This window comes from Branchiostoma belcheri, unplaced genomic scaffold, assembly GCF_001625305.1.
Source record: "Branchiostoma belcheri isolate BF01 breed outbred unplaced genomic scaffold, Haploidv18h27 scaffold7, whole genome shotgun sequence".
In the NCBI taxonomy this organism is placed as follows: Eukaryota; Metazoa; Chordata; class Leptocardii; order Amphioxiformes; family Branchiostomatidae; genus Branchiostoma; species Branchiostoma belcheri.
Genome location: NW_017804353.1, coordinates 3,313,426 through 3,336,614, shown reverse-complemented (window position 1 = coordinate 3,336,614; position 23,189 = coordinate 3,313,426). Strand labels below are relative to the sequence as shown.

The 23,189-nt window shown below is 42.5% G+C and overlaps 2 protein-coding genes across 17 annotated transcripts in view; both read right to left on the bottom strand.

Annotated features, from left to right (window-relative positions):
* Positions 1 to 1,031: 1,031 nt before the first annotated feature.
* LOC109484494 lies at positions 1,032 to 8,893 on the bottom strand. Its single transcript, XM_019787774.1, has 3 exons — positions 8,813 to 8,893; positions 8,552 to 8,652; positions 1,032 to 5,611 (listed from the first exon to the last, which is right to left on the bottom strand). Exons 1-3 carry the CDS (start codon positions 8,887 to 8,889, stop codon positions 1,656 to 1,658), a joined length of 4,134 nt encoding a protein of 1,377 aa, XP_019643333.1. The 5' UTR covers positions 8,890 to 8,893; the 3' UTR covers positions 1,032 to 1,655.
* An 8,811-nt stretch (positions 8,894 to 17,704) lies between these two features.
* The window catches only part of LOC109484603 (neuronal calcium sensor 1-like), a 35,330-nt gene continuing 29,845 nt past the window's right edge, over positions 17,705 to 23,189 (bottom strand). For 6 of the 16 annotated variants that reach the window (XM_019787935.1, XM_019787929.1, XM_019787945.1 and 3 more), the window contains one exon: positions 19,625 to 22,146. In XM_019787935.1, coding sequence (XP_019643494.1) covers positions 22,051 to 22,146 — 96 coding nt within the window. In that variant the 3' untranslated portion in view covers positions 19,625 to 22,050. Of the gene's footprint in view, positions 18,752 to 19,624; positions 22,147 to 23,189 lie in introns of those variants that run through there. The other 10 variants (XM_019787936.1, XM_019787930.1, XM_019787934.1 and 7 more) reach the window with 3 other exon arrangements.

The window sequence follows — 23,189 nt, the reverse complement described above, 5'->3', positions numbered from 1 at the left end:
TGCGTTTGCTGATTCCATCGCAAAATGAAGAAAAACCGTGGAAAAACAGTGGAAACGAACTCAAGTTGGTCAAAACAACGCGCTCAAAAAAGCTTGCAGGTCGCACACGGCCAGGATGCTGACCCCGTGACCCCGGAATTATGACGCAAAAAACCGGTTCAATAAACCCTTAGCGTTCAGACCAGGTTTTTCCGGTGGAAAAACCCCACAAAAACCCCTCAAAAACCACCTCCCGAGGTGGTTTTTCAAAATCGGATTTAAACCCCTAAAAAACCGGTTAATTTGCGTTCACACCAGGTTAAATAAAAACCGGTTTTTGAAAAACCGGTTGAAACCGCTAAATATAAGTCTGGTATGAACAGGGTCTTAGTAACTTTGTTCTGGTGCTGATTGAATAACACATTTTTAGCACCTCATTACATGAATCGTCTGTATCTCTAATATACAGGAAACGGACATGCAAGGTAAGGAAAATGCTGCCATGGTTATTGTTCCAAACTAGAAGTTTCAGGGGGAAGTTGTAGATGGAAGTGATTTATGGAACAGTGAATTAATAGTTCTCAGCACTCTTGTTGTTGGAGATGGTATTTTCTTCAAATAAATTACTGGAATTAATTGTTCAGGTGGTGTCAAGTTTTGTTTTTTAGTTGACGGAATGTGATGCTCTTATTCTCTAGAATCTTACTGAACAGATATAAATTTAAATGATTCTAGTTTGTAGAATATTCTTCAATCAGTGACTGTTTTTTGAAAGGTAAAATGATTCTAGAACTTTTGAGCCTCCCTTGCACCAACAGTACTGTTTTGTTTACTACATCAATTATAACATTTCGTGTAAAAAACAATATACTAAAACTTAGTAACAATATACTAAAACTGAAGTATCTACATGTCATGACAAAATGACAAAATGAGTATGTATGTACATGTAGTATAACTTTATAAACAACATTTACAACCTAATTGTACATTTACAAGTTGAAATGACTCTAAATTACCAGTGATAAATTGTAAGCATTGTATAATTCCCAGATTACATGACTGCACAGTCAAGTCTTTCCAAAACAGTTTATGCAAAAACTTGTTGCCCTTCTGCACACTAGAGATGATGAATGGTGCAATAATACAACATAACTGGGAATATATAAAAGCTTATAATGACTCATGGCACACTGTAGATGTTTGGTGTTCATTTCATTTCCATATCTATAACTGTTATAATAGAAATGAAGATAGCATAACACATCTGGCATAGACTATGTATCAGAACTATTTAGAACATCATTTGACATCCAGTATAAACGACTCTGATCTACATGTAACCAGCATTCATCAATTGATAAGTACAGCAGAATAAGAGCAGTGTATCCTCAGAGCACGCGTGATGACTCAGTGTGTACTCTTTGGTGTTCATCTCATCTCCAAACATGAATGATTCCTGTTCATGTGATTTCAAAGTTCACTTCTCATTATGGTCCGTTATATCTGTGTCCTCGTGTACAGTTTCTTCTTCCTCGGTAGCTTTCGTCAGAGTACGAGCCTGGTCGCGGTAGCTACTGAGGCGGATTTTTCGGTGCGTTTGTCTGTTTATTTGTTTGTATGTCCGTAGTTATACATGTATGAATACAGTAGAGCCACAGGAATGTAAAAGTTTGCTACTCCTTGTGGTCTGTTGACTCGGTGTCCTCAAGATGTGGAGTTTCTTCTTCCTTGGTAGCTTTCTCCAGGGCACGAGCCTGGTCGCGGTAGCTGCTGGCCCTTTCTTGATCTCCAGCTTTGGTGTAAACTGTCTCAAGGTTTTTGAGCAGCTTCAGAATATCTGGATGTGTTTTGTTCTCGCCTTGGACGGTTTGCACCCTGTCTAGTGCATCCTGGTAGAGCTGGATAGCTTTTGTGTGGTCACCGAAGTCTTCATAAACTGTCGCGATGTTACGGAGGGTTTCAGCAATGATAGGGTAAGCCGCATCCTGGCCGTGAAGGTTTTCTATCATTCCCATCGCTCTCTCGCAGTATTGTAGGGACTTCGTGTATTCTCCCGTCTTGCTCCATGCTGATCCAAGGCCGCCTAGCAAGCAAGCAATGTGTGGAAGCTCTGTATTCTTGCCGAAAACCTCTTCCAACATCGTCAGTGCTTCTTCGTAGAAACTGATTGCCTTGAGGTAATCCCCTAATTTTTGCAAAACTCCCCCCATATTACCAAGCGATATGGCGGTAATGTGATTTGGGGTGGTCGGGCCGTAGAACTCTTGGAACATCTTTAAAGACTGTTCAAAAAAAGCACGGGCTTTCTCGTTATCACCGACAGTAAGCCAGAGGAATCCCAGGTTATTAAGGACACACGCAATTTCGGGGTGACGCGGTTCATGTCCTCCGTGTTCTTCGTTCCCGCCGTGGATGACTTTAAACATGTTTAACGCCTCCTCGTAGAGCTGAACAGCTTTTGTGTAGTTCCCGAGGTATTTGTAACCTGTCGCGAGGTGACTGAGGGACTCGGCAATGGAAGGGTGCACCGCATCCTGCCCGTGTATTGTCTTATAGACTTCCAGTGTCCGGTCGTAGTAGCGGAGGGATTTCTTGTATCCTCCTGCTTTGCGACATGCTGATCCAAGGTTGCTTAGCAACCAGGCCATGTCGGGATGTTCCTTACTCTTTTCAAGAACCTCTTCCAGCATGCTCAGTGCTTGTTCATAAACACTTATTGCTTTGAAGTTATCACCCGATTTTTCCAAACATGTCCCCATATTTTCGAGCGCTTTGGCGGTATCATAATGAGGGGTGGTCTGGCCGTAGAGCTCTTGATTCATCTTCAATTCCTGCTCATAGAAGTCAAGAGCTTTCTCGTTATCACCTACATTGGACCACAGGTATGCCAGATCATGAAGAACATTTGCAATGTCGGGATGACTCACTCCGTCTCCTCCAGGTGGTTTGTTCCCCCCTTCGATGACCTTTAACATGTTTAAGGCTTCCTCGTTGAGCTGAATAGCTTTGGTGTGGTCCCCGAGGTCCCCATAAACTGTCGCGAGATGACGGAGGGTTGCAGCAATGGAAGGGTGCGCCGCATCCTGCCCGTGCATGGTCTTCTTCATTTCCAGCGCCCGCTCGTAATATCCGACGGACTCCGTGTATTCACCTGCCTTGCGACATGCTGATCCAAGCTTGGTGAGTATGTTAGCTGTATCAGGATGTGGCGTACCGGTCCTATAGACAACTGTGTTCATTTCTAGGGCCTCTTCGTAGAAGCGTACCGCAATGACATGATCATCCCGGCCACACAAACTATCACCGGCGTCTGTAAGTGCTGCAACGATGTCAGGATGTGCTGTGTCTTGGCCATATGCGATCTTCATCATTTTCAACCATTCATTTGTATATGTGATGGCTTTAGTGTAATCACATTGTACCATAGTGCATAATCGTACTAGGGCCTGACGCGATTTAGCAATATGTAGGGGAAAGGAACTTCCTCTATTAAAGATATTTGCTATATTCAGTACAAGTGCTTCTTCACCGTTGCTCACAAGATTGTTGGCCGTCACAAGATCAATAGTTGGCTGTACAGTAGGGTTACCAACCATAAGTTCTATTTTATTTAGCATACTGTAATGCGTCGATAATAATGTCGTTTTTAACTCATGATCTGGATTCGCATGTTCAGCATCAATATCCTTGTTCAATAACAAGTTCATCTGTTTTGCGCACGTGACTAGCTTTTCCAAGTACACAGAATGGCCAGCAATAAACAGCTCTGCGCAGGCCATCGCAATGTGGCTATACGTGATGAACATCTCTTCGTGCGATGAACCAGGCCTATGTAACTGCTGCTGGATCTTTAGCTGTTCTTCCCAGCAGCTGATGGCCTTTCTGTGGTCACCCAGCCGGCTGTAACTCTCAGCTCGCTGGCCCAGGAGGGATGCCTTTAAATCAAGACTCCTCGTCGGACCGTATATCCATGGCCCAGCATCTTTCCCATCCTCCAACGCTTTCAAGGCCTCCTCTGTGTGTGATAACACTTCCGTGAACTGCAAAAGCTTTATACATATGGCTGCCTTAACCCTGGGAGAGGCATCATAGAAAGCCCTGCGTTCTGGTAAGGTTGCGATGAACTCAGCAGAACAGCCAATTTTTAATCCATTAAGGAAGTATGTCTTAAGTGGAATAGCTGTGTAGTGGTACCTTAACAGCATTTTCTGATCCGGCACGTGGAACACTGATTTGAGGAGTGCTTCGCCACCTTCTTCCTGCTGTGTATCGCCGCTGTGGTCCTGTTGTTTCTGCACTCCCAAAAGACCGGAAAAGTTTTCCTTCTGGCCCCCGAGCTCCAGGTACGTCCGTAGTCTCAGCTCACCGGAAATGCTGACCAGCACCAGCAGGTGATGGGCGTTTTCTTTAGTGACGACACCTGCGTCTTCCATTTCCTCAATGGTGTCCCAGACGCTTGTCGCATACACGCCCCCTAGAAGACCTAGATTCATAACTGCAACAGTCTGGAAACGGTATATTTTTTTCTTGACGTCCAGTAGCCTGTCGGTGGGTTCCATATCCTTGTGCTCTAGCGGGGTCTGATGTATAGAAAACCATGCCAACTCGCCCGCAACTGGAGCCTCACCGTTCTTGTCCAAGGTGTTCAGCTCTTGAATGACTCTTGCCATGTAGTCGTCCACCAGTGTCTGATCCCCAGTCAGATAGGAGACGTACCTCAGTATGCTGGACAGGTGGTAGCCATGAGCGAGGGCGATGTCATGTCGCTGGAACTCAGCCATGCCTGCAGGCGTTTGTATCAGGCTCACGGCGGGCTTGGTTCTCGTCTTCTCTCTACCGAACGGCGTTTTGCTCGCCCATGGCATGGCCCCGTCAAACGCGAAGCCGCGAGGAGTGACAGAGTCGTAGAACCAGCTGTCAGCCGGGTCTTCTGAATGGAAGTCGTTGAGGGACTTTATCGCCACTGCTGGGAGGATGGTCTCTCCCAGGTTGATGATTTTTAAGTACAGGTAACAGGTGAGGTTGAGAAAGTACTCTTTGTTCTTCTGAGTGTCCTTGTCCTCCTCTATCAGGATGGCAAACTCCAGATCGGAGTACGGAGTAACCAGTTCTGTAGCCTGTGAGCCCAAACCTACCATAGCGTACCGACATGGCGGCCGTCCGATTGTCTCGATACATTCTTCTACAAGATCTTTGATTAAGTCCTTTCTTTGTTCTGATATGTCCTTTAACAAGTCCCTGACCGATTCTGCTCGCTTCTTCTCCACTTCTTTGACTAACGGATCGTCTTCCTCATACCGGTACGGGTTGTGCTCCTTGTGGATCGTGTCTAGGCGGACTTTGACTTCAGTTCTGTACTCTTCCAGCCGATTCTTGTGTTGGATGTCGGTCTCGTAGGGCGCTGGTTTACAGTCGATCCCCACGGTGTGGTACAGAAACAGCCGCTCGGCTTCCTTGATGGAGTCGATGAGAAGCTGCTTGCCGCCGTTCCTGGCCAGAGCGGCGTTGTAGAGCGCCGTGGCTTTAGCGAAGTCCTGCCCGTCTTTTGTCTGTTCGCCTCGTCTGACGTACACGGTCCCGAGCTTGCGCAGACACTCCTCCTCCTCTTGAAGCCGGGGTGAATCCGGGTCTGCAAGAGAGCAAAGATATCGATATATCCGCTAGATTCGATTCCAAATGCAGGTATAGCAAGGTTTAGGTTTGCTGAAATGTAGTGAGGAAAAGACGTTGTCCTCTTCTTAAAAGTATTATTTTTACCTTTGCCAAGAAGGTAATGTTTTCAGAGGCGTTCGTGTGTGTGTGTGTGTGTGTGTGTGTGTGTGTGTGTGTGTGTGTGTCTGTAAACACGATAACTTGAAAAGAATTAAATAGATTGACTTGATATTTGGTAGCTGGGTAGATCTTGATGAGACCTGAAAATTGTTAGATTTTGTTAGAAATTGTTAGAAAATTGCTAGCATCTTCTTATGGTACTGCAGCTGAACTTCCGGTTTTGATATCTCTTGACTTAGACATGCTATGGTCATAGAATTTGGATGGTAGGTAGCTCTTGTGCTGGGAAAGAAGCCACGTAGGTTTTGGCCTCCTAGCTAGCGGCTTGCTCTGGAACTGCCGGGGCATTTGTTTAATAATATTCAAAAGAGGATAACTCAAGAACCGATTGACGGATCGTCATGATTTTTGGTATGTTGGTAGTTTAAGTGATTCTTGACATAATTATGTGGCAATTATGCAAATAAAGTAAATATGGGTGTAATGTGCATAATGTATGAGGAAATTCTATAAATCAGTTATATTACATGATAGGACTAATCAAGCTTGTGGCATATGTAATTGAGAAATAGAGAAACACAGGCAGATGTTGATTATGTAAATTGACTTAATTTGCATAATTAATGAGAAAATGTTGTAATTAAGCAATGGTAACTGCCTTGAATTTCATACCTAGGGTATTTGAAAGTTAAGTGAAGGTTAACATCATTAAACATAACTTATTCAAATAATAAGGACCTTATTTGCATAATATATGAGGAAATGCTAGAATGGCATTTTTGTAAGATAAGTCTTTTGGTGGGGAATATGATCAACTGATATAATTCATGGAAATGAGGGTCCTATTTGCATACTTACTTACTTACTTACTTATCCTCTTCGTCCCATGTGAGACATAAGGCCATGACTTTCTTCCTCCATCTGGGTCTGTCCTGCGCCATGTTGTTGACACTTCTCCAGGTCAGACTCATGGCCGCCAGGTCGTCCGACACCGTTCTCCTCCATGTGGTCTTTGGTCTGCCTCTTTTCCTCTTTCCTTCTGGCCTCCAGCTATAAGGGCGACTTTGGGGATCCTGTTGTCTGGCATCCTCAGTACATGCCATAGCCACTTGAGTCTTCTGCCAGTGATCTCGGTGGTGAGTTTCCTACAGCCAGTTCTGTTGTAAAGTTCGGCATTGGAGATCTTGTTTGGCCAGAAGACGTTGCAGGTCTTACGTAGACAACTGTTGTGAAATGTGTTGATCGTCCTCATGTCCGTCTTCGTCATTCTCCAACTCTCAGAGCCATGCAGAAGGACGGATTTCACATTATAATTGCTGTTGTAAAGTCTGATCTTGGTCGTGAGGCTATACTGCTTCAACTTCCAAATGGTTAGTAAGCGGCTAAAAGAACCTCCTGCTTTGTCCAGGCGGGTTTTAATGTCCTTTTGTGAACCATCTGTAGCACTCATAACACTTCCCAGGTAAGTAAAAACGCCTACACCTTCCAGTGCCTCCCTGTCTATTTTGATGGGAGGGTTTGCCAAGGTGTTGATGTACATTACTTGTGTTTTCTTCTTGTTAATGTACAAGCCTGTGCTTTTGCCACGGTCGCTTAAGCGGTCCGTCTTTTCCTGGAGTGATTTGCGAACAGATGAAACGACGGCAAGATCGTCGGCAAAGTCGAGGTCCTCGAGGTAAGTGTTCGACGTCCATTTGATGCCACGGGGACGGTCTGACGTGGTTTCTCTCATTACCCAGTCAATAGTTATAAGAAACAGGATAGGGGAGAGGATGCAGCCCTGTCTTACACCAGATTTTACGTAGAAATTTAAAGGTTTGGACAAACTCCTTTACGTGATGACACTGCATTCAAAGTGTTCGTAGAATTTCCCTATCATGGTCATGAAAACTATCTTGTGTGGAATCCCATAGGCTCTTAGTATCTTCCACAGGCTCTCCCTATGTACACTGTTGAAGACCTTTTGAAAGTCCATAAAGTTTATCAGCAGAGGGGAGTTCCATTCAATGATGTTCCCGAGAGCAAAGATCTGGTCTGAGCAACCACGACCTTTACGAAAACCTGCTTGTTCTTCTCTCAACTTGGTGTCTAGGGCACTGTCAATCCTTTTGAGGAGGATTCTACAGAACACCTTGCTAGGGATGGACAATGTTATTTCCCGCCAATCATCACAGTTGCTTAGCACACCTCTCTTGGGGATCTTAAAGATGAGTCCTTTCCCCCAGTCTTGGGGGATAACTTCATGTTCCCATATTTTGGCAAAAAGGTCTGTGAGTAAGAGTGTGGCTGTCGCACAGTCTGCCTTCAGCAGTTCAGCTTGTATGGCATCAATTCCTGTGGCCTTTCTGTTCTTCATGGCTTTAATTGCCGTTTCTACTTCTTCATGGCTGGGGGGGGGGGTCGGTATTGACGGGAATATCATCAGACGGAGTGGGATCAGCTGGTTGATCAGGCTCAGGTCTGGTTAACACCTCTTCGAAATGTTGGGCCCATCTTTCTGCTTGTTCCTTCTCATTTGTAAGTAGTTTACCTTGCTTGTCCTTGATTGGAACTGAGCAGACACTGTTTGCATAATCACTGTTTCCTATTTGCATAATCAGGTTAAAGAATCTATAATCTATAATAATCTATCATAAAGATTAACATCATTTGGCGAAGGTATGAGATCGTGGGACTCTACTTTTATTATGGTATGCTGTTCCTGAACAACTTGTTTCTGCCTCAGCAGAGCCCACGCTGTCTTTTGTCAATGTGAAAAACCACAAGTACCTGAGAGGTTCTAAAAATATTGACTTACCATGCACATGTTTAAGCGCAGACGCAAAGTGTTCTTCTGCTCCATCAAGATCCTCATTCTGCAGTGCCGAGTTTCCCTCAAGGAGGAGTTCAGCGTATAGTCTGTCGACAGGATTGAAAAAAAAAGAAAACATTATATTTATATCCTATAGCTAAACAAAAGATGTATGGGTGGTATCACCCCCCCCCCCCCCCCCAAAAAAAAAAGGAAGGAACCCTTCGTTTTGTAGAACTTTGCAAAAAAGACAAGTAATTTGTATACCTATTTGCTTTGCTCTGGTCGGCTCGTGGTTTATGACTTTTGGACAAATCCTCTTTGGACTTCCTTAAAGCGACCATTTTTTCCAGGAAACCAAGAAGGTCCTTGAAAGGATTCTCCATTTTGTTTCTGACTCTCTCGAGTAAGGCACACCCGGGTTCTAGAAGATAAAGGCAGTGTCAGTGTGAAGGAGAAGAAACCTCCCTTTTAAACCTCATTGCTGTAAAATACTGTAAGCTGCTAGCAAAACATCGCCCACGCTCATGTACTTGGATGTGTGCTAAATGTCGTCAGGACTTTCCGTGTATGAATCGCTGTGCCCAGAATACACGGTACTTTGACTAACGTCATAGTTGTTGTTTGCTTCCACCTGTTTGTTTGCCATGATGCCAAAGATCAACAACCAAGCGCAGCTGTATGAAAAGAACAGAACATATAACTGGAAGAAGTCAAGACTACCCGTAAAGACGACAGTTATCCTTGTCAAGATTTGTTAAGCGTCATATGGGCCAAATTTGCCTGGTATATCTGGTACTGACGTTGGTTCACATGAATGTACCAGTTCGTTTCACAGTCAGGCCGCTTCCTCCAGTAGACCAAGACCCCCCCCCCCCCGCCACTCCTGCCGCAAATAGGGCTTTCACTAACTCAAAGGGTTGGAGTATACAATAAGCCTGTGGCTATTGACAGGATCGTCCTGTCAGTAACAGAAAGTATTGGTGTACAACTCTGATATATATACACATGTCCTAATGCCCCCGTCACATTGCGCGTAAATCGATCGCCCGACTAGTCGGCGAGCTCTAAACGACATTTACGGCTGTAGTACGCCCGATGTTCCGTCGAGCATCGCGCGAATTTTCGGGGTCGCCGGCGATTTTTTGGAGTCGGCCGAAGCTCGCTGCACGCGAAACGTGTTCTTATACCCCCGTCACATTGCGCGTAAATCGATCGGCCGACTAGTTGGCGACCTCTAAACGACATTACGGCCGTAGTACGCCCGATGTTCCGTCGAGCATCGCGCGAATTTTCGGGATCGCCGGCGATTTTTTGGAGTCGGCCGAAGCTCGCTGACACGCGAAACGTGTTGTTAACATCAGCGACTAGTCGCCGGCGATTTTTGAGGTCGCAGAGCTCGTTTCCAGCTCGCGCGTAGCTCGCCTGTAACTCGCCCCTGTACGGCCGAGAGTCGACCGATATTCGGGCGTACATCCCACGAGTGTCGGCCGTTCTTTGTCTTCAAAAATCGGGCGATGGTCGCTGAATACGGTCGACCCTCGCGCGAGCTTCGCGAAATATTCGGGAGACCCTCTTCCGTACCTCGCCCGACTTGCGCAACGTTTTTAAAATCGTGCGTGCTTCGAGCGATCTTCGTGCCAGTGTCGGACGAAGGTTCTACGAGCCTCGGTCGAGCTCCTGTGAAGTTATTATTTATTCAGCACCTGTGACATTTATTTCAGATTGCATTGACAGTATACTGTGTAAAATTTGCAGGAGCAACGTCCCGTTGGTTGTTAAAGTTATGTTTACGAGAAAGGATAAAAATAGAAAAAATCGTCCTTTTTGTCCTTTTGTTAAATCACCATTCGTTAATAAACAAAACCACTTTAAAAAGATGACGAGGTTTTAACTATATAAGGCCAAATGCCTCGATTTTGACCTCAACTGATTGAACGCACATAAAATTCTTTACTCTTGTCCCTTTAGGAGGTGTGTGGCCTTATTTCAGATGAATGTATAATAACTTGACGTTTACACTTGTTCATCCTGGAATGAGGTTGACTTTTTTCTTAGGGTGCCCAAAAGAACGTCATGTGATAGATATTACTTACTAGTTGAAGTTTATATTGCATGGGTCTTTTTACCTCTGTCTACTTTGTTGACATTGAATGGCTTGTTTACAGGAAGATTCATACTATTTTAGACAGAAGTACTAGTACAGGCAAAGTTTTAGAACAATATATCTTATTAGCTTTGATCAGGTATCCGTGTATAAAAAGATTTTGATATAATGATAATCATTATGTCGTCTTGTACGTTTTGGTTGAATGGTCTATAGATCGTGCGAGCATCGATAGATCGTCGACCGTAACTCGAGCGACGTACTCCCGTGTGTCGAGCGAGCTTCGGCCGACTCCTGTTTGGTTAAAAAGGTGGTCGTTGTGTTAACAGGCGGTAGTGTAAATTTGTGGCTCTTGTGGTAGTATTTGAGTTGGATCCTTCACAGAATTCCTGTTTGTATTTCTATTTTATTCTGCCAGTCCGCTCCATTACTTTGCTTAAAAAATATAACGACAGGTCAAACATAAAAATTGGTTAAACTATTCATTTTTGGTGGATACACACGTACGGCCTTGCTTCTTCTGCGTGCCATGTCACAGGGACTTCATTATCATAGATGTATTGCCAAGCGATCGCCCGAGCCTCGCACAATGTGACGGCGACGATTTTCAAGGCAAAAATACGCGCGATCGTCGGTCGATCTCAAAATCGGCCGATCTTTCGGCGATTGACAAATACGGCCGAAGCTCGTCGACAATGTGACGGGGGCATAAATCATGGACCTCCGCCCACCATAAAAATTAAAAAAAAACACCATGTGGTAATGGTCACAGAAATCAGTTTTCTTCTCAAGCTTGCAAGTTGTTGAAACTAAGACAAACAAAACATAGCATTACATGAACGCGGTGCAATAAGCAATAAACAAGAGAATTGAGAACAACTGATTATACCTTAGAATCGTTAGATAATGTACCCTATCAACATGGCGAACGTACCAGTGTATACGCTGGAAGATCGTCAATACAAGAGGAAAACATAAAATATGTACCAACGAAGCATTGCCATGAGGGCAATCTATTAAACAAGAGAATCAGGTGGATCCCACTTTATCTTAGGGCTGACTAACCTGAAATTAATACACTGCTAGTACAACATCGTGCACGTACCTGGATGTATACCGGATATCAGGACACTGATGCCTGCAGCACGAATACGACAGTTTTACCCCTAACGGACTGTTTCTGCGCTGGGACTTTCCGCATGTACTTTGACCAGAATAGACGGTACTTCCCACTTACGTCATTGTTGTTGTTTGCTTCTATGGCGCTTGTTTTGGCTAAGATCAACAACCAAAAGCATCTGTATGGTCTGTGTATGGCAAACATGTTTTAAACATCTTAAAAACATAGCAGTGTGACGTTGTACAAGTCAAGACTACTCCCAAAGACGACAGTGATCATTACCTTCGCCAAGAAGGTTATGTTTTCAGAGGCGTTCGTGTATGTGTGTGTGTGTGTGTGTGTAAACACGATAACTTGAGAAGGCTTAAATGGATTGACTTCATATTTGGTAGGTGGGTAGGTCTTGATGAGACCTCAAAATGATTAGATTTTGGGCCCCCTAGCGGCTTCTAATGGTACTGCAGCTGAACTTCCGGTTTTGATATCTCATGATCTGGACAAGCTGGGGTGACGAAATTTTAATGGTAGGTAGGCCTTCGGCTCGGGAAGAAGTGACGCAAGTTTGGGCCCCCTAGCGGCTTGCTCAGGAACTACAGGGACATTTCTTTGAAAATATTCAAAAGAGGATAATTCAAGAACCGGTGGACTGATCTTCATGATTTTTGGTATGTAGGTAGCTTATGTGACACTTGACATAATTATGCAACAATTATGCAAATCTGGATGTAATTTGCATAATTAATGAGGAAATTCTATAAATCAGCTGCATTACATTATAGGACTATTCAAGCTTGTGACATGTGAAATTGAGTACGAGAGAAACACAGGCAGATATTGATTATGTAAATTAACACTTAATTTGCATAATTATTGAGAAAATGGTATAATTCCATAATGGTTACTGCCTGGAACTTTATACTTGGGGTATTTAAAAGTTAAGTGAAGCTGAACATCATTAAACATAACTTATTCAAATAAGGACCTCATTTGCATAATTTATGAGGAAATGATGGAATGGCTTACTTTATTAAGATAAAACTGTCTTTTGATGGAGAATATGATCAACTGATATAATTTATGCAAATGAGGATGCTATTTGCATAATCCGGAGGAATCAGCTTTGTCAGTCATAAAGATTAACATCATTTGGCGAAGGTATGAGATCGTGGGACTCTAGTTTTAAATATGGATTACATCATTGTAACAGTCCTCAGCTTTCTATGTATATTTTGTAAACCGTCTGGATCCTGTTACCACCCAGTACTGTGTGTTGGCTTCAGTTCACATGACCTCCGCATAGCGGCATATAAAATAGGGACTTACAGGGGAACGAGACAACAAATTTGAGCCGTAAACCAAACATATTTAATTGTTGTAGCTTGCTTGAGCACCCTACTTTAAATCTTAAAGCGTCGGACCCTCTCACTTTGGGTTCCTTAACCATGTAATTTGCTATATACTGTGTTCTGCTTCCTTCAACCACGACGGTAATTAGTAAGCGTCATATTCGGCCAAATTTGTCTGGTATATCTGGTACTGACGTTGGTTCACATGAATGCACCAGTTCGTTTCACCGCCAGGCCGCTTTCCCCAGTGCCACTAGACCAAGACCCCCCCGCCCCCGCCGTTCTGCCGCAAATAGGGTTTTCACTAACTCAAACGGTTGGAGTATACAATAAGCCTGTGGCTATTGACAGGATCGTCCTGTCAGTAACAGAAAGTTTTGCACTACTGACAGGATCGTCCTGTCAGTAACAGAAATTATTGGTGTACAACTCTGATATATACACATGTCCTAAATCATGGGCCTCCGCCCACCATAAAAATAAAAAAAAAACACCATGTGGTAGTGGTCACAGAAATCAGTTTTCTTCTCAAGCTTGCAAGTTGTTGAAACTAAGACAAACAAAACATAGCATTACATGAACGCGGTGCAATAAGCAATAAACAAGAGAATTGAGAACAACTGATTATACCTTAGAATCGTTAGATAATGTACCCTATCAACATGGCGAACGTACCAGTGTATACGCTGGAAGATCGTCAATACAAGAGGAAAACATAAAATATGTACCAACGAAGCATTGCCATGAGGGCAATCTATTAAACAAGAGAATCAGGTGGATCCCACTTTATCTTAGGGCTGACTAACCTGAAATTAATACACTGCTAGTACAACATCGTGCACGTACCTGGATGTATACCGGATATCAGGACACTGATGCCTGCAGCACGAATACGACAGTTTTACCCCTAACGGACTGTTTCTGCGCTGGGACTTTCCGCATGTACTTTGACCAGAATAGACGGTACTTCCCACTTACGTCATTGTTGTTGTTTGCTTCTATGGCGCTTGTTTTGGCTAAGATCAACAACCAAAAGCATCTGTATGGTCTGTGTATGGCAAACATGCTTTAAACATCTTAAAAACATAGCAGTGTGACGTTGTACAAGTCAAGACTACTCCCAAAGACGACAGTGATCATTTTAAATATGGATTACATCATTGTAACAGTCCTTAGGTTTCTATGTATATTTTGTAAACCGTCTGGATCCTGTTACCACCCAGGAGGGCCTGCAATAGGGGGTCCCGACAACGCTCTACGCTGAATTCGGAAACCTCTCGATTACGCTTTACGATAAATTCCAAGTGGCTACAACGCATTACGTAGAATTAAAACGCCGAATACGCTCTACGCAAAAATATTAGAGCGGTCCGTCTACGCTCTACATATATAGAATTAAAACGGCCAATTACGCTTTACGGAAAAGGGCTTGCGGGCCCCCACCCAGTACTGTGTGTTGGCTTCAGTTCACATGACCTCCGCATAGCGCCATATATGATAGGGAGTTACAGGGGAACGAGATAACAAATTTTAGCCGATTGTCACATATTTTGTAGGTTGTACCAGGAAACCAAACATACTTAATTATTGTAGCTTGCTTGAGCACTCTACTTTAAATCTTAAAGCATCGGACCTTCTCTATATATCTATATCTATCTATCTATCTATCTATCTATCTATCTATCTATCTATCTATCTATCTATCTATCTATCTATCTATCTATATATATATATATATATATATATATATATATATATATATATATATACATACACTGTCAGTGTGTTCTGCTTCCTTCACCCACGACGGGAATGTAAGCGTCATATTCGGCCAAATTAGCCTGGTATATCTGGTACTGACGTTGGTTCACATGAATGTACCAGTTCGTTTCACCGTCAGGCCGCTTCCCCCAGTGTCACTAGACCAAGAACCACCCTTCTGCCGCAAATAGGGCTTTCACTAACTCGAAGGGTTAGGGTATACAATAATGATCCCCGATAACAAGACAATGAAGGACAGAAATGTTAATTTGACCAGGTAATAAAACCACTTAAATGGCCGCACCCCCGTATTGTACGGGACCGACGCGTATAGCCGGTGCCGAAGTGATTTGTGGGATAATATTTGGCCAAGTGTCACATCTTGTCTAGGTTTGTGGTAAATAAATCCAAGGTCGTGTTCTTTTGACCGTGGTGCATTGAATTTCCAATGTCAGTTCCGGGGTTACCGTATGCTACCCTATATATATATATACTACTGTTGTCGCAACGTTGCACTATGGTAGTATTGTATCACTTTGTTCCAACCGAAGACATTAAATGTAAACGGCCATTGTTTCAACCAATTTTTCTTTCCTCACACACAGATATGTTAAATTTGAGCGGGACAGCAACGAATTACTTGTACGTGGAATTAAAGCTCCTGGTCCTGCTCTTGAAAAAGGCCATGCATACCCCCGTTCAGTAAGCTAAACCGGTTGAGTCTTATAACTAAAAAAAAAAACGAGGCTGAGACTTTCCGTTATACTGAAATGTATTTAGAACAGGCAAGTTGACTGATGATAACTTCTTACACCGTACAAAACGTACATCCAGGAGAAACGCATAAATATTTCCAATAAATAAAACATCACTAGTGGAGGACGCGAACGCCTCGTACCCTACCAACTAAACATGAACGTTTTTATGTACAAAAACAGGAGATTCCAACATGAAGTTGTCTGAGTGCACAGTCTTCCAGAAAGAACCAAAACAGGGAAACAAACTTGTATGTGTAGTAGTATAACACAAATGTTAAACAGCACACATGATTAAGTCTAGTTCTAGACACAGGTTCAATGTAATCTAATGTTTCTGAAGACCATGTATGTGGATATAATATCTCTTCAATATGCAAGTAGAAAGTTTTGAGCTGCAGTTCTGTCATCAGCTGACAGGGGTCTCTTCCAACACACCTGCTGTCTTAGCAGCCTTCTGATTGGTGCAGCTTGTGGTGTTCTATTTTGCCTTATTTGGTATGACTGAAACTGTAAATTGTGCTGTAAACTCTCACTGGAAGACAGTTACACACAGACAAACTTCTCACACAAAAGTGGCATGAAAACAGCAAAAGAACAGGATGATAGCAGCTCCAGAATAACACGAGTCAAATTTTGGTACGTTTAAAACACAGCCGACATACTTGCCAGCCCTTGTATAATGTATAATATAACAGTTGTACGTTTTAAAGTTTATATTCCACTATGCCTCTTCCTGCAGTTAGACTACATGCTCACATTCATATCTGACTAGAATATCTGTATAAAATTTCTTCTTTTTTTTTTTCAAGACCTCCCTTGCACTATGCTAACGTTATACGAAAACCTGATATGCAAATGTCTAACATTGCTGCTAGGGTTTCCCCCCTCTAAGCTTATCTATGCTGACAGAAAGTCTTTTTTGTTACCTGGCAACTTTGTTACATCAAAGTCTGTCTCCTCGCAAACTTTCAAAGCAACTGAACTCAACTCTTTAGACTAAGTTTTAATGATTGCCAGTACAATTCCTTGGTTATTGGGATAAGACAAAACAAAAAGGTCCTGACGAAATCTTGCCAAATGAGTAGGACATGTGCAGCTTTTGCTTTCTTCTTGTTTAACAAACTTTGACTGACTAGGATGAAAAATGAGGAATTGTACTGACACATCCTGCACTAGCTCGTGACAGGAGAAAGAACAGTACATTCTGGTTACAGTCTTGTGATAGTAGTACACGTACACAACGTTGCACAGACAAGCTAGGTCAGAATTCAACTACAGTCAACTGTCAACAGTCTGTTGTAAAACAAATGAAGACAACAAAAGGTCTAGCTGCATCATTTTCTCTGCCCTTGTCGTCCATTTTCCCCAGAATTGCACTTATGATCATTTGAACAGAGAATCAGCGGTGCGAGCACATGACTGCTGTGACATTTGACACATCACCTTTGACACCTGACCTCTACACACGTTCACTGGGTCATGGACAAGAAAATTGCTGCTTACACAAATGAAGGAGTGAAATAGATTGCTGCTAAAACAGGTGGTTGATTTAAGATGTAATTAAGTTTTTAACAGTAAGGGGGGCCAAGGAGGTATCCTTGTGGTACACACTAGTATGTTGGTTCCCGACATAACAATTTCAGGAGTTTTGAAGGGTCCAAAAAAGCATAGGAAGTAACATTGCACCATGTCAGCAGCATGGGTGTACTGGACAACACAAAGAGCATGCACCTTGTCTTTGCAGTAAAGTCTAGACTACCTAAAACTCTAGAAAAACTCAAACTGGACCGCGCTGCTGGCTAAGATACGACAACAGTTGACATGTACGTGCCCTGAAGAAGAGTGTCACAAGCCAAGAAAATGCACAAATCGGTTTCAAACTCTCCAGGGTCGGCATGCAAACCACAAACAACTCCAGTGTTCAGACACAGCTACAGTAAATATAATATAGCCTTCCTTCATCTTATCAAGCAACACAAAATTCATTTTGATGAGTAGCATCTTCTTGAAGATCCCAAATAAGAATTTCAAACAAAACAAATTTGTTTTTTTTTAGGGGATGGGGTGTTTTACCACATGAAAGCATTTTTTTACGACAGTTTCATATTCTCTCATTTTGCGTTAGTCCAAGAAGCCTTTCTGACTTGCATGAACTTACTAGTTTTAATGAAAACACAATGCCATTGCTCTTTCAATTGCTTATTTGGGATACAACCTGAAATTGATGAAATAAATTTGGTGTGGCTTTACATTTGAAAACTCAACTGTTACAATACTACGTAGTAGTCATACCAAATAGAATTCTCTTTGCAAATTCACAGCGTTCTCAGGAGCATACACTGACTAGAATCCTCCTTTGACAAGTTATATATATTAAGAAAAGCTAAAAACCTCTTTTTTATATTACACGGCTGCGTTGAAACGTGGTACAGATTTCGCAGGTAACTCTACACGTATGCTCAGTTCGTAACATCCCATATCCACACAGAATAACTTCAGAGTATCTTATTACAAAGCAGAATCTCTTATTACAAAGTGCGCAGATCATATTACACTAAGGAGTAGCTACAGAATACGAATTATCAACATTCTTCCCAATTTTCCTTCCTTCAATCGATAGAATCCTAAAAGTTGCCATGACACGCTTTGAAAAAGATTGCCCTGTTCTCATACATGTATGTTTCCAGTAACCTTCTTCCTGCTGCAGTAGCCTTTCAGCACTGAGTCTGCCTTCGTTGTAGGGTTATGCAGCAAGAAGAGGGTTAAGTAATGTTGCCACATTCCTGTAGTATCCTACGCTCCCTCTATATTGGACTAAAACAGAGATAGGAAAGCCTCTACCCTCTAAACCTGTGGTAATTTCTAGGACACGCCTGCAGAAAGACAACACTGAATGCCATAGATTTTGTTACACAGGGTTGCATGTTGGGGCCATTGTACACTGCAGCCCTATGAGAGACGCTCTACCGCCCCCCACGAGACCAGGATATTGACACTTCTACGTTTTTTTTACATCCTTGTCAGCTATAAGTCCAGGGACAGGGCCGAACATATCCATTTGTCCTTCTTTGCTCCATCTCTGAACTCTTCCTTGCTAATCAGCCCATCCTTGTTCTGCAGTGGAAGGACAGAGGACAGAGACACGAAAAGGGTCAGTGGGAGCAGCCTGCACCTGAAACAACTGCACCTGAAACAACCACACCTGAAACACCTGCCCTAACCAGGCAGTTGGTAAAAATCAGACTTAGAGCCAGGTACCTGCCCTGGCAAGGCAGGTGGATGGCTCGCATCTGATTTTTCAGGTGCCTGTTGTTTTTGAGGTGCCTGATGTCACAGTAGTGCCTATCCACCCAGGTGATGTGCATTTTCAGGATTTTCAAAATTGTAAATCTTGAAACTTTCGCAGTGGTTTTAATCTTGCATTTTTCACTGTGAATTTTTGACTGCAACTACCGGTATGCATTTCCAAAGAATTAACTACAAAATTGTTTCAACTGCGGATCTTAAACACTACAAAAATTGCCTAGTGACTTGTACTGCTAAATAAAACCACTGCAAAAGTAACTTGATGTACAGTATCCAGGGGACCCCATCATGCCAAAGGTGAATCAGTGGAGCATCCTTAAGTTTGGTGTGCATCGATTGTCATCATGCTGAAACAGGCCTTTCAGTCGTCCATCTAAGGTTCTGTCCACATGCGCCCCAGGCAGCACACTATAACTATACCCAGCACTTCGGGGGAACGTACTGCGTCTGCGCAAAACCCGTAATTTATTGCGCAAAGCATTTAGGCAGAATGTCTTGTTTAAGGTCATATTGGTGTATATCAGGATGACATCCGGTCTGTAGTTTTCAAATTGTGTGTCGGAAAATATATCATCTACAACGGGGAAAATTCTGATGCAACGTTGACGAAACATCCAACAAAAAACCATGAAAATGTGGGTTTTGCACAGGTGCAGCACGTTCTGCTGATGTGCTACAATACCCTACGATCATGGACTCTTTCTCTCTCTTTTTGTTACAATGTCAGGTATTCACAGTAAATACATCGATTCTACCGCATCGTTGCACAATTACAAGCCTTCCCAGCCAATTTGCCCTGTGATTCGAACCTGCAAAAAGCATCACAGTCGTTCGTTCACATTTGTCAAAAGATGAAGAAGAAAAAAAAGACATTTTTTGAAGCCATGTCTGTCTGTGGTGTAAGAATCCATCATCAGAGAGTAACCGGAATTGTTTTTTTTTGCCATGACAATGTATTTGCATCCCCAATCGATGGAAAAGGCTGCCAAAATGACATATTGTACAGTTGCTTTTTTTGGAAGGTTACATGGAAAAGACATGTAGAAACGTGGCTGCAACTACGGTCTACACATATAGCGAATATGACGTCACAAATTCTTTACGCGCAACGTACAACACCAAATAAGGCCACTTTTGCCATGGTAGAAGAAGGGGGGTAGTGGGAGGGCCACAACGAAGGGTTGTTTGGGGTGGGAGAGAGAGTAGGAGGGCTTGCGCTGAAAAGAAATTGAATTGCACCGAACCGAGAGTTCATTTTCCTTTAAGTTCTGCTTCATAAAAAGTATCTGCCCCTACAGCAGCAACCTTTTGCACGAGTTTGGGAGACTGGAGCCATGCCCAGCAAGTGGTGACAGAAGCACAGCTGGGTTAAAGCCGGCACAGAGGCTCCCAGCTCTAGTGGGGTTGGGGTGTTTAACACTTAAGTCATGTCTTGACATGCATGTGGTGGGTGGGGCACCCTACTAGCTAGCCTGGCTGTTACCCTAATAAGGCTATAAGGCTTAAACCATGGAATTAGAAAATACTCTATGCTTAAACCAATTTAACCTTTTGGTACTTGTACTTGACATGACAATGTAGATGTAAAAGATGGCAACGTAAAAACAGATTCTAGGGGCAAAGTTTGGAACCTGAGATTCAACATCTTTGTCCACTTCTAGGCTTTCATGCTAGCTCTTCTCTTGCTAGATTTTTAGTTTAAATGTCTGAGAACCTAGCCTGGGTACCATCTGGATTTTGCTCCTCTACGTTAAAAAATTCATAATTTTTTCGAGCATAGCAGAGCAAAATCCACAATAATCTGATGGTACGTAGGCTACTGAGAACCATGGAGATAATAAATTGGGCCTTACTGGTAGTCAAACCTATCTGTAATTCAATCAGATCAAATGAAAACCTAAGCAACCAGGCTAGCTAGCCTTACATGCACAACTGTGTTGTTGGTAGTGCGGTGAGCTGACCACAGCCAAACGAGTTAGTGATGCCAGCCACACGTGTCAGTGGTTGGAAGGGTCCACTCTGGCAGTTCCTGCATGTCATCATTGTAAAACATAGCTGGAAATGTGTTTGGATTAAAGCTTTTATGGGGGTCATCAGCAGATAAACATTTATGTTATGATATTTAAGAATGTTGTTGAAATGAAACTGGGCAATTGCATTTAGTTGTGAGGAGGCAGTATTATACTTTGGTATAAATTTCATTGCCTGATTTTTCTTGTAAAAATTTCAATAGGTGATAACTGTAAGTTGTAAATTTTGCTGAGGCAAAGGGTCTGTAAGGGGTTTTCCAGCACCAGCCATGTTTGTGAATGACAGCGAGGACTTGAAAGGGGAATCCCAGTATACCATGTGTAACGCTCTCACAATGGAAACTTGAACACACAGACATCATTGCTCCATTTCTATAGCCAGAGCCTGGACAATCCAGGCGTCCTTCTTCGACCCAGAGATAAACTCCGAACGGCTCAACTTTCCGTCCTTATTCTGAAACAAACAACGTTCAAGAATTCGCAGATGGTTTGTCATTACAATAATTGAGCTTTCTGACTGGTTACGATATGAATTAATAATAATGATGAAGCATAAAAGACTCCTTTGGGCTTAACTATCTGTCCTTTCTCTCTGGAAAGCAAAGGTTCTAAAAGTTTACAGGTCAAAGTTCACATCAGACCCTGAAGCCTTCTGATTGGTCACTGTACCACAAGAAGGGAAGCTGAAAGACTCTTTCTCATTGGTCGCCATCTCATTGTATGATGGAAAACTGATAGACTCTTTCTCATTGGTCAGCAACCATTTTGTGATGGGAAAGTGACAGGCTCTGATTGGTCACCATCCCACTGCATGATGGGAAGGTGACAGACCCTGCAGCTTGCTGATTGGTCACTGTACCACTGCATGATGGGAAAGTGATAAACCTAGAGCCCTCCGATTGGTCAATTTCCCAACCTCTTGCTAAAACCTCTACTGAAAGGCGGTTTATATAATTCTCTGTAATACAATATACACGTAAAGCTGGGTACTATTTCTTTAGATAAAAAAAGAAATGAACATCATCTCTCGTATTACAGGATCTGTACAGGTTAAAGATATGGTTGCACAACGTGGGATCACTGCGGGATCTCCAGCGACAAGGCCTGGACGATCCAGGGATCGCACTTGGATCCCTCCCTGAACTCCTCCTTGGTGAGCTTGCCGTCCTTGTTCTGTGGGAGGAAAGAGAAGGATTGAACAAAAACGTGCACACCGCTGGTGTTAGTGTTTAGCTGCATGTGAAATACAGGCTTTATGTTACTAAGTTACATTCACCAGAAATGCACCCAAGGACCAAAAAATGGGACGTGCACAATAAATGTCATGTACTCGTTGTAATTCAAAGTTGTGGTTATATTATGACAGAAATTAGAAAAATGGTTTGCAAACTCCTTTTACAAATCTTACTAGGATTTTGCATGCCATGCTGTGAAAGATGGCTTACAAGCATCATACATGACATTGTGGTACATGTATATGCAATATCTAGATGCAAACAGATATTAGAGAAATGTGTAACCTTTAACAATCAATATCATAGTCTAGACAGAAAGGTGAAGAAATGAAAAAAAGAAAATGTGAGAACGTTTTAAAGTGAACACACCAAGAGCACACAGCTTTAGACAAGGAAAGTTTGGTGACAGGAGAGGGTTAAGAAGTAGCTTTTGAAGTTGCAAAGGTGATGAGAAGTTTAGTGAGTAGGATTTTTCATTCTGGGTCATATTTAAAACAGCAATTTCAGTAGAAATGGAGCGATGTGCACTTTTTTCTAAATACCATGATTATTAGATGAACCTCTCTTTGAAAAACTGTAAATATGAAAGAAAAAACTTTTTTGGAAAAAGTAAGAAGTTAAATAAGAAAAAGTCCTGTGAGAAAGTTGGAAAACAGATCAAATGAATGGAGAAAAAAGATGGAAGGAACCTTTTTTCTGACCTGAAATATCTAAACAAAGGGGTTTAAAGAATATAAACAGATACAGCAAGAAACAAGAATACAACATACAGTCAAACATCAAGGGAAGGATGAACAGTTTGGTAACAAAACAGAATTCTAATAAAAGAAACACAACATGAAAACAGTAAAAAAACTTTGATCAGAAGACAACAAAAAAATTGCAGAAATTCCAAAATTTGAACTCATTTTTCAATTAGTTTATTTTGGGGATAGAATGCTGGCAAAGAAGAAAATAACAGATTCTGAAATGCACATTATC

Excerpts from the sequence above, each read along its gene's own strand:
- LOC109484494 (XM_019787774.1), bottom strand. The coding sequence starts at position 8,889 with ATGGTCGCTTTAAGGAAGTCCAAAGAGGATTTGTCCAAAAGTCATAAA. Across the intron at positions 8,653-8,812 it reads GACCAGAGCAAAGCAAATAG|ACTATACGCTGAACTCCTCC; the intron begins GTATACAAATTA and ends TCCTGTCGACAG. Across the intron at positions 5,612-8,551 it reads TGCGCTTAAACATGTGCATG|ACCCGGATTCACCCCGGCTT; the intron begins GTAAGTCAATAT and ends GCTCTCTTGCAG.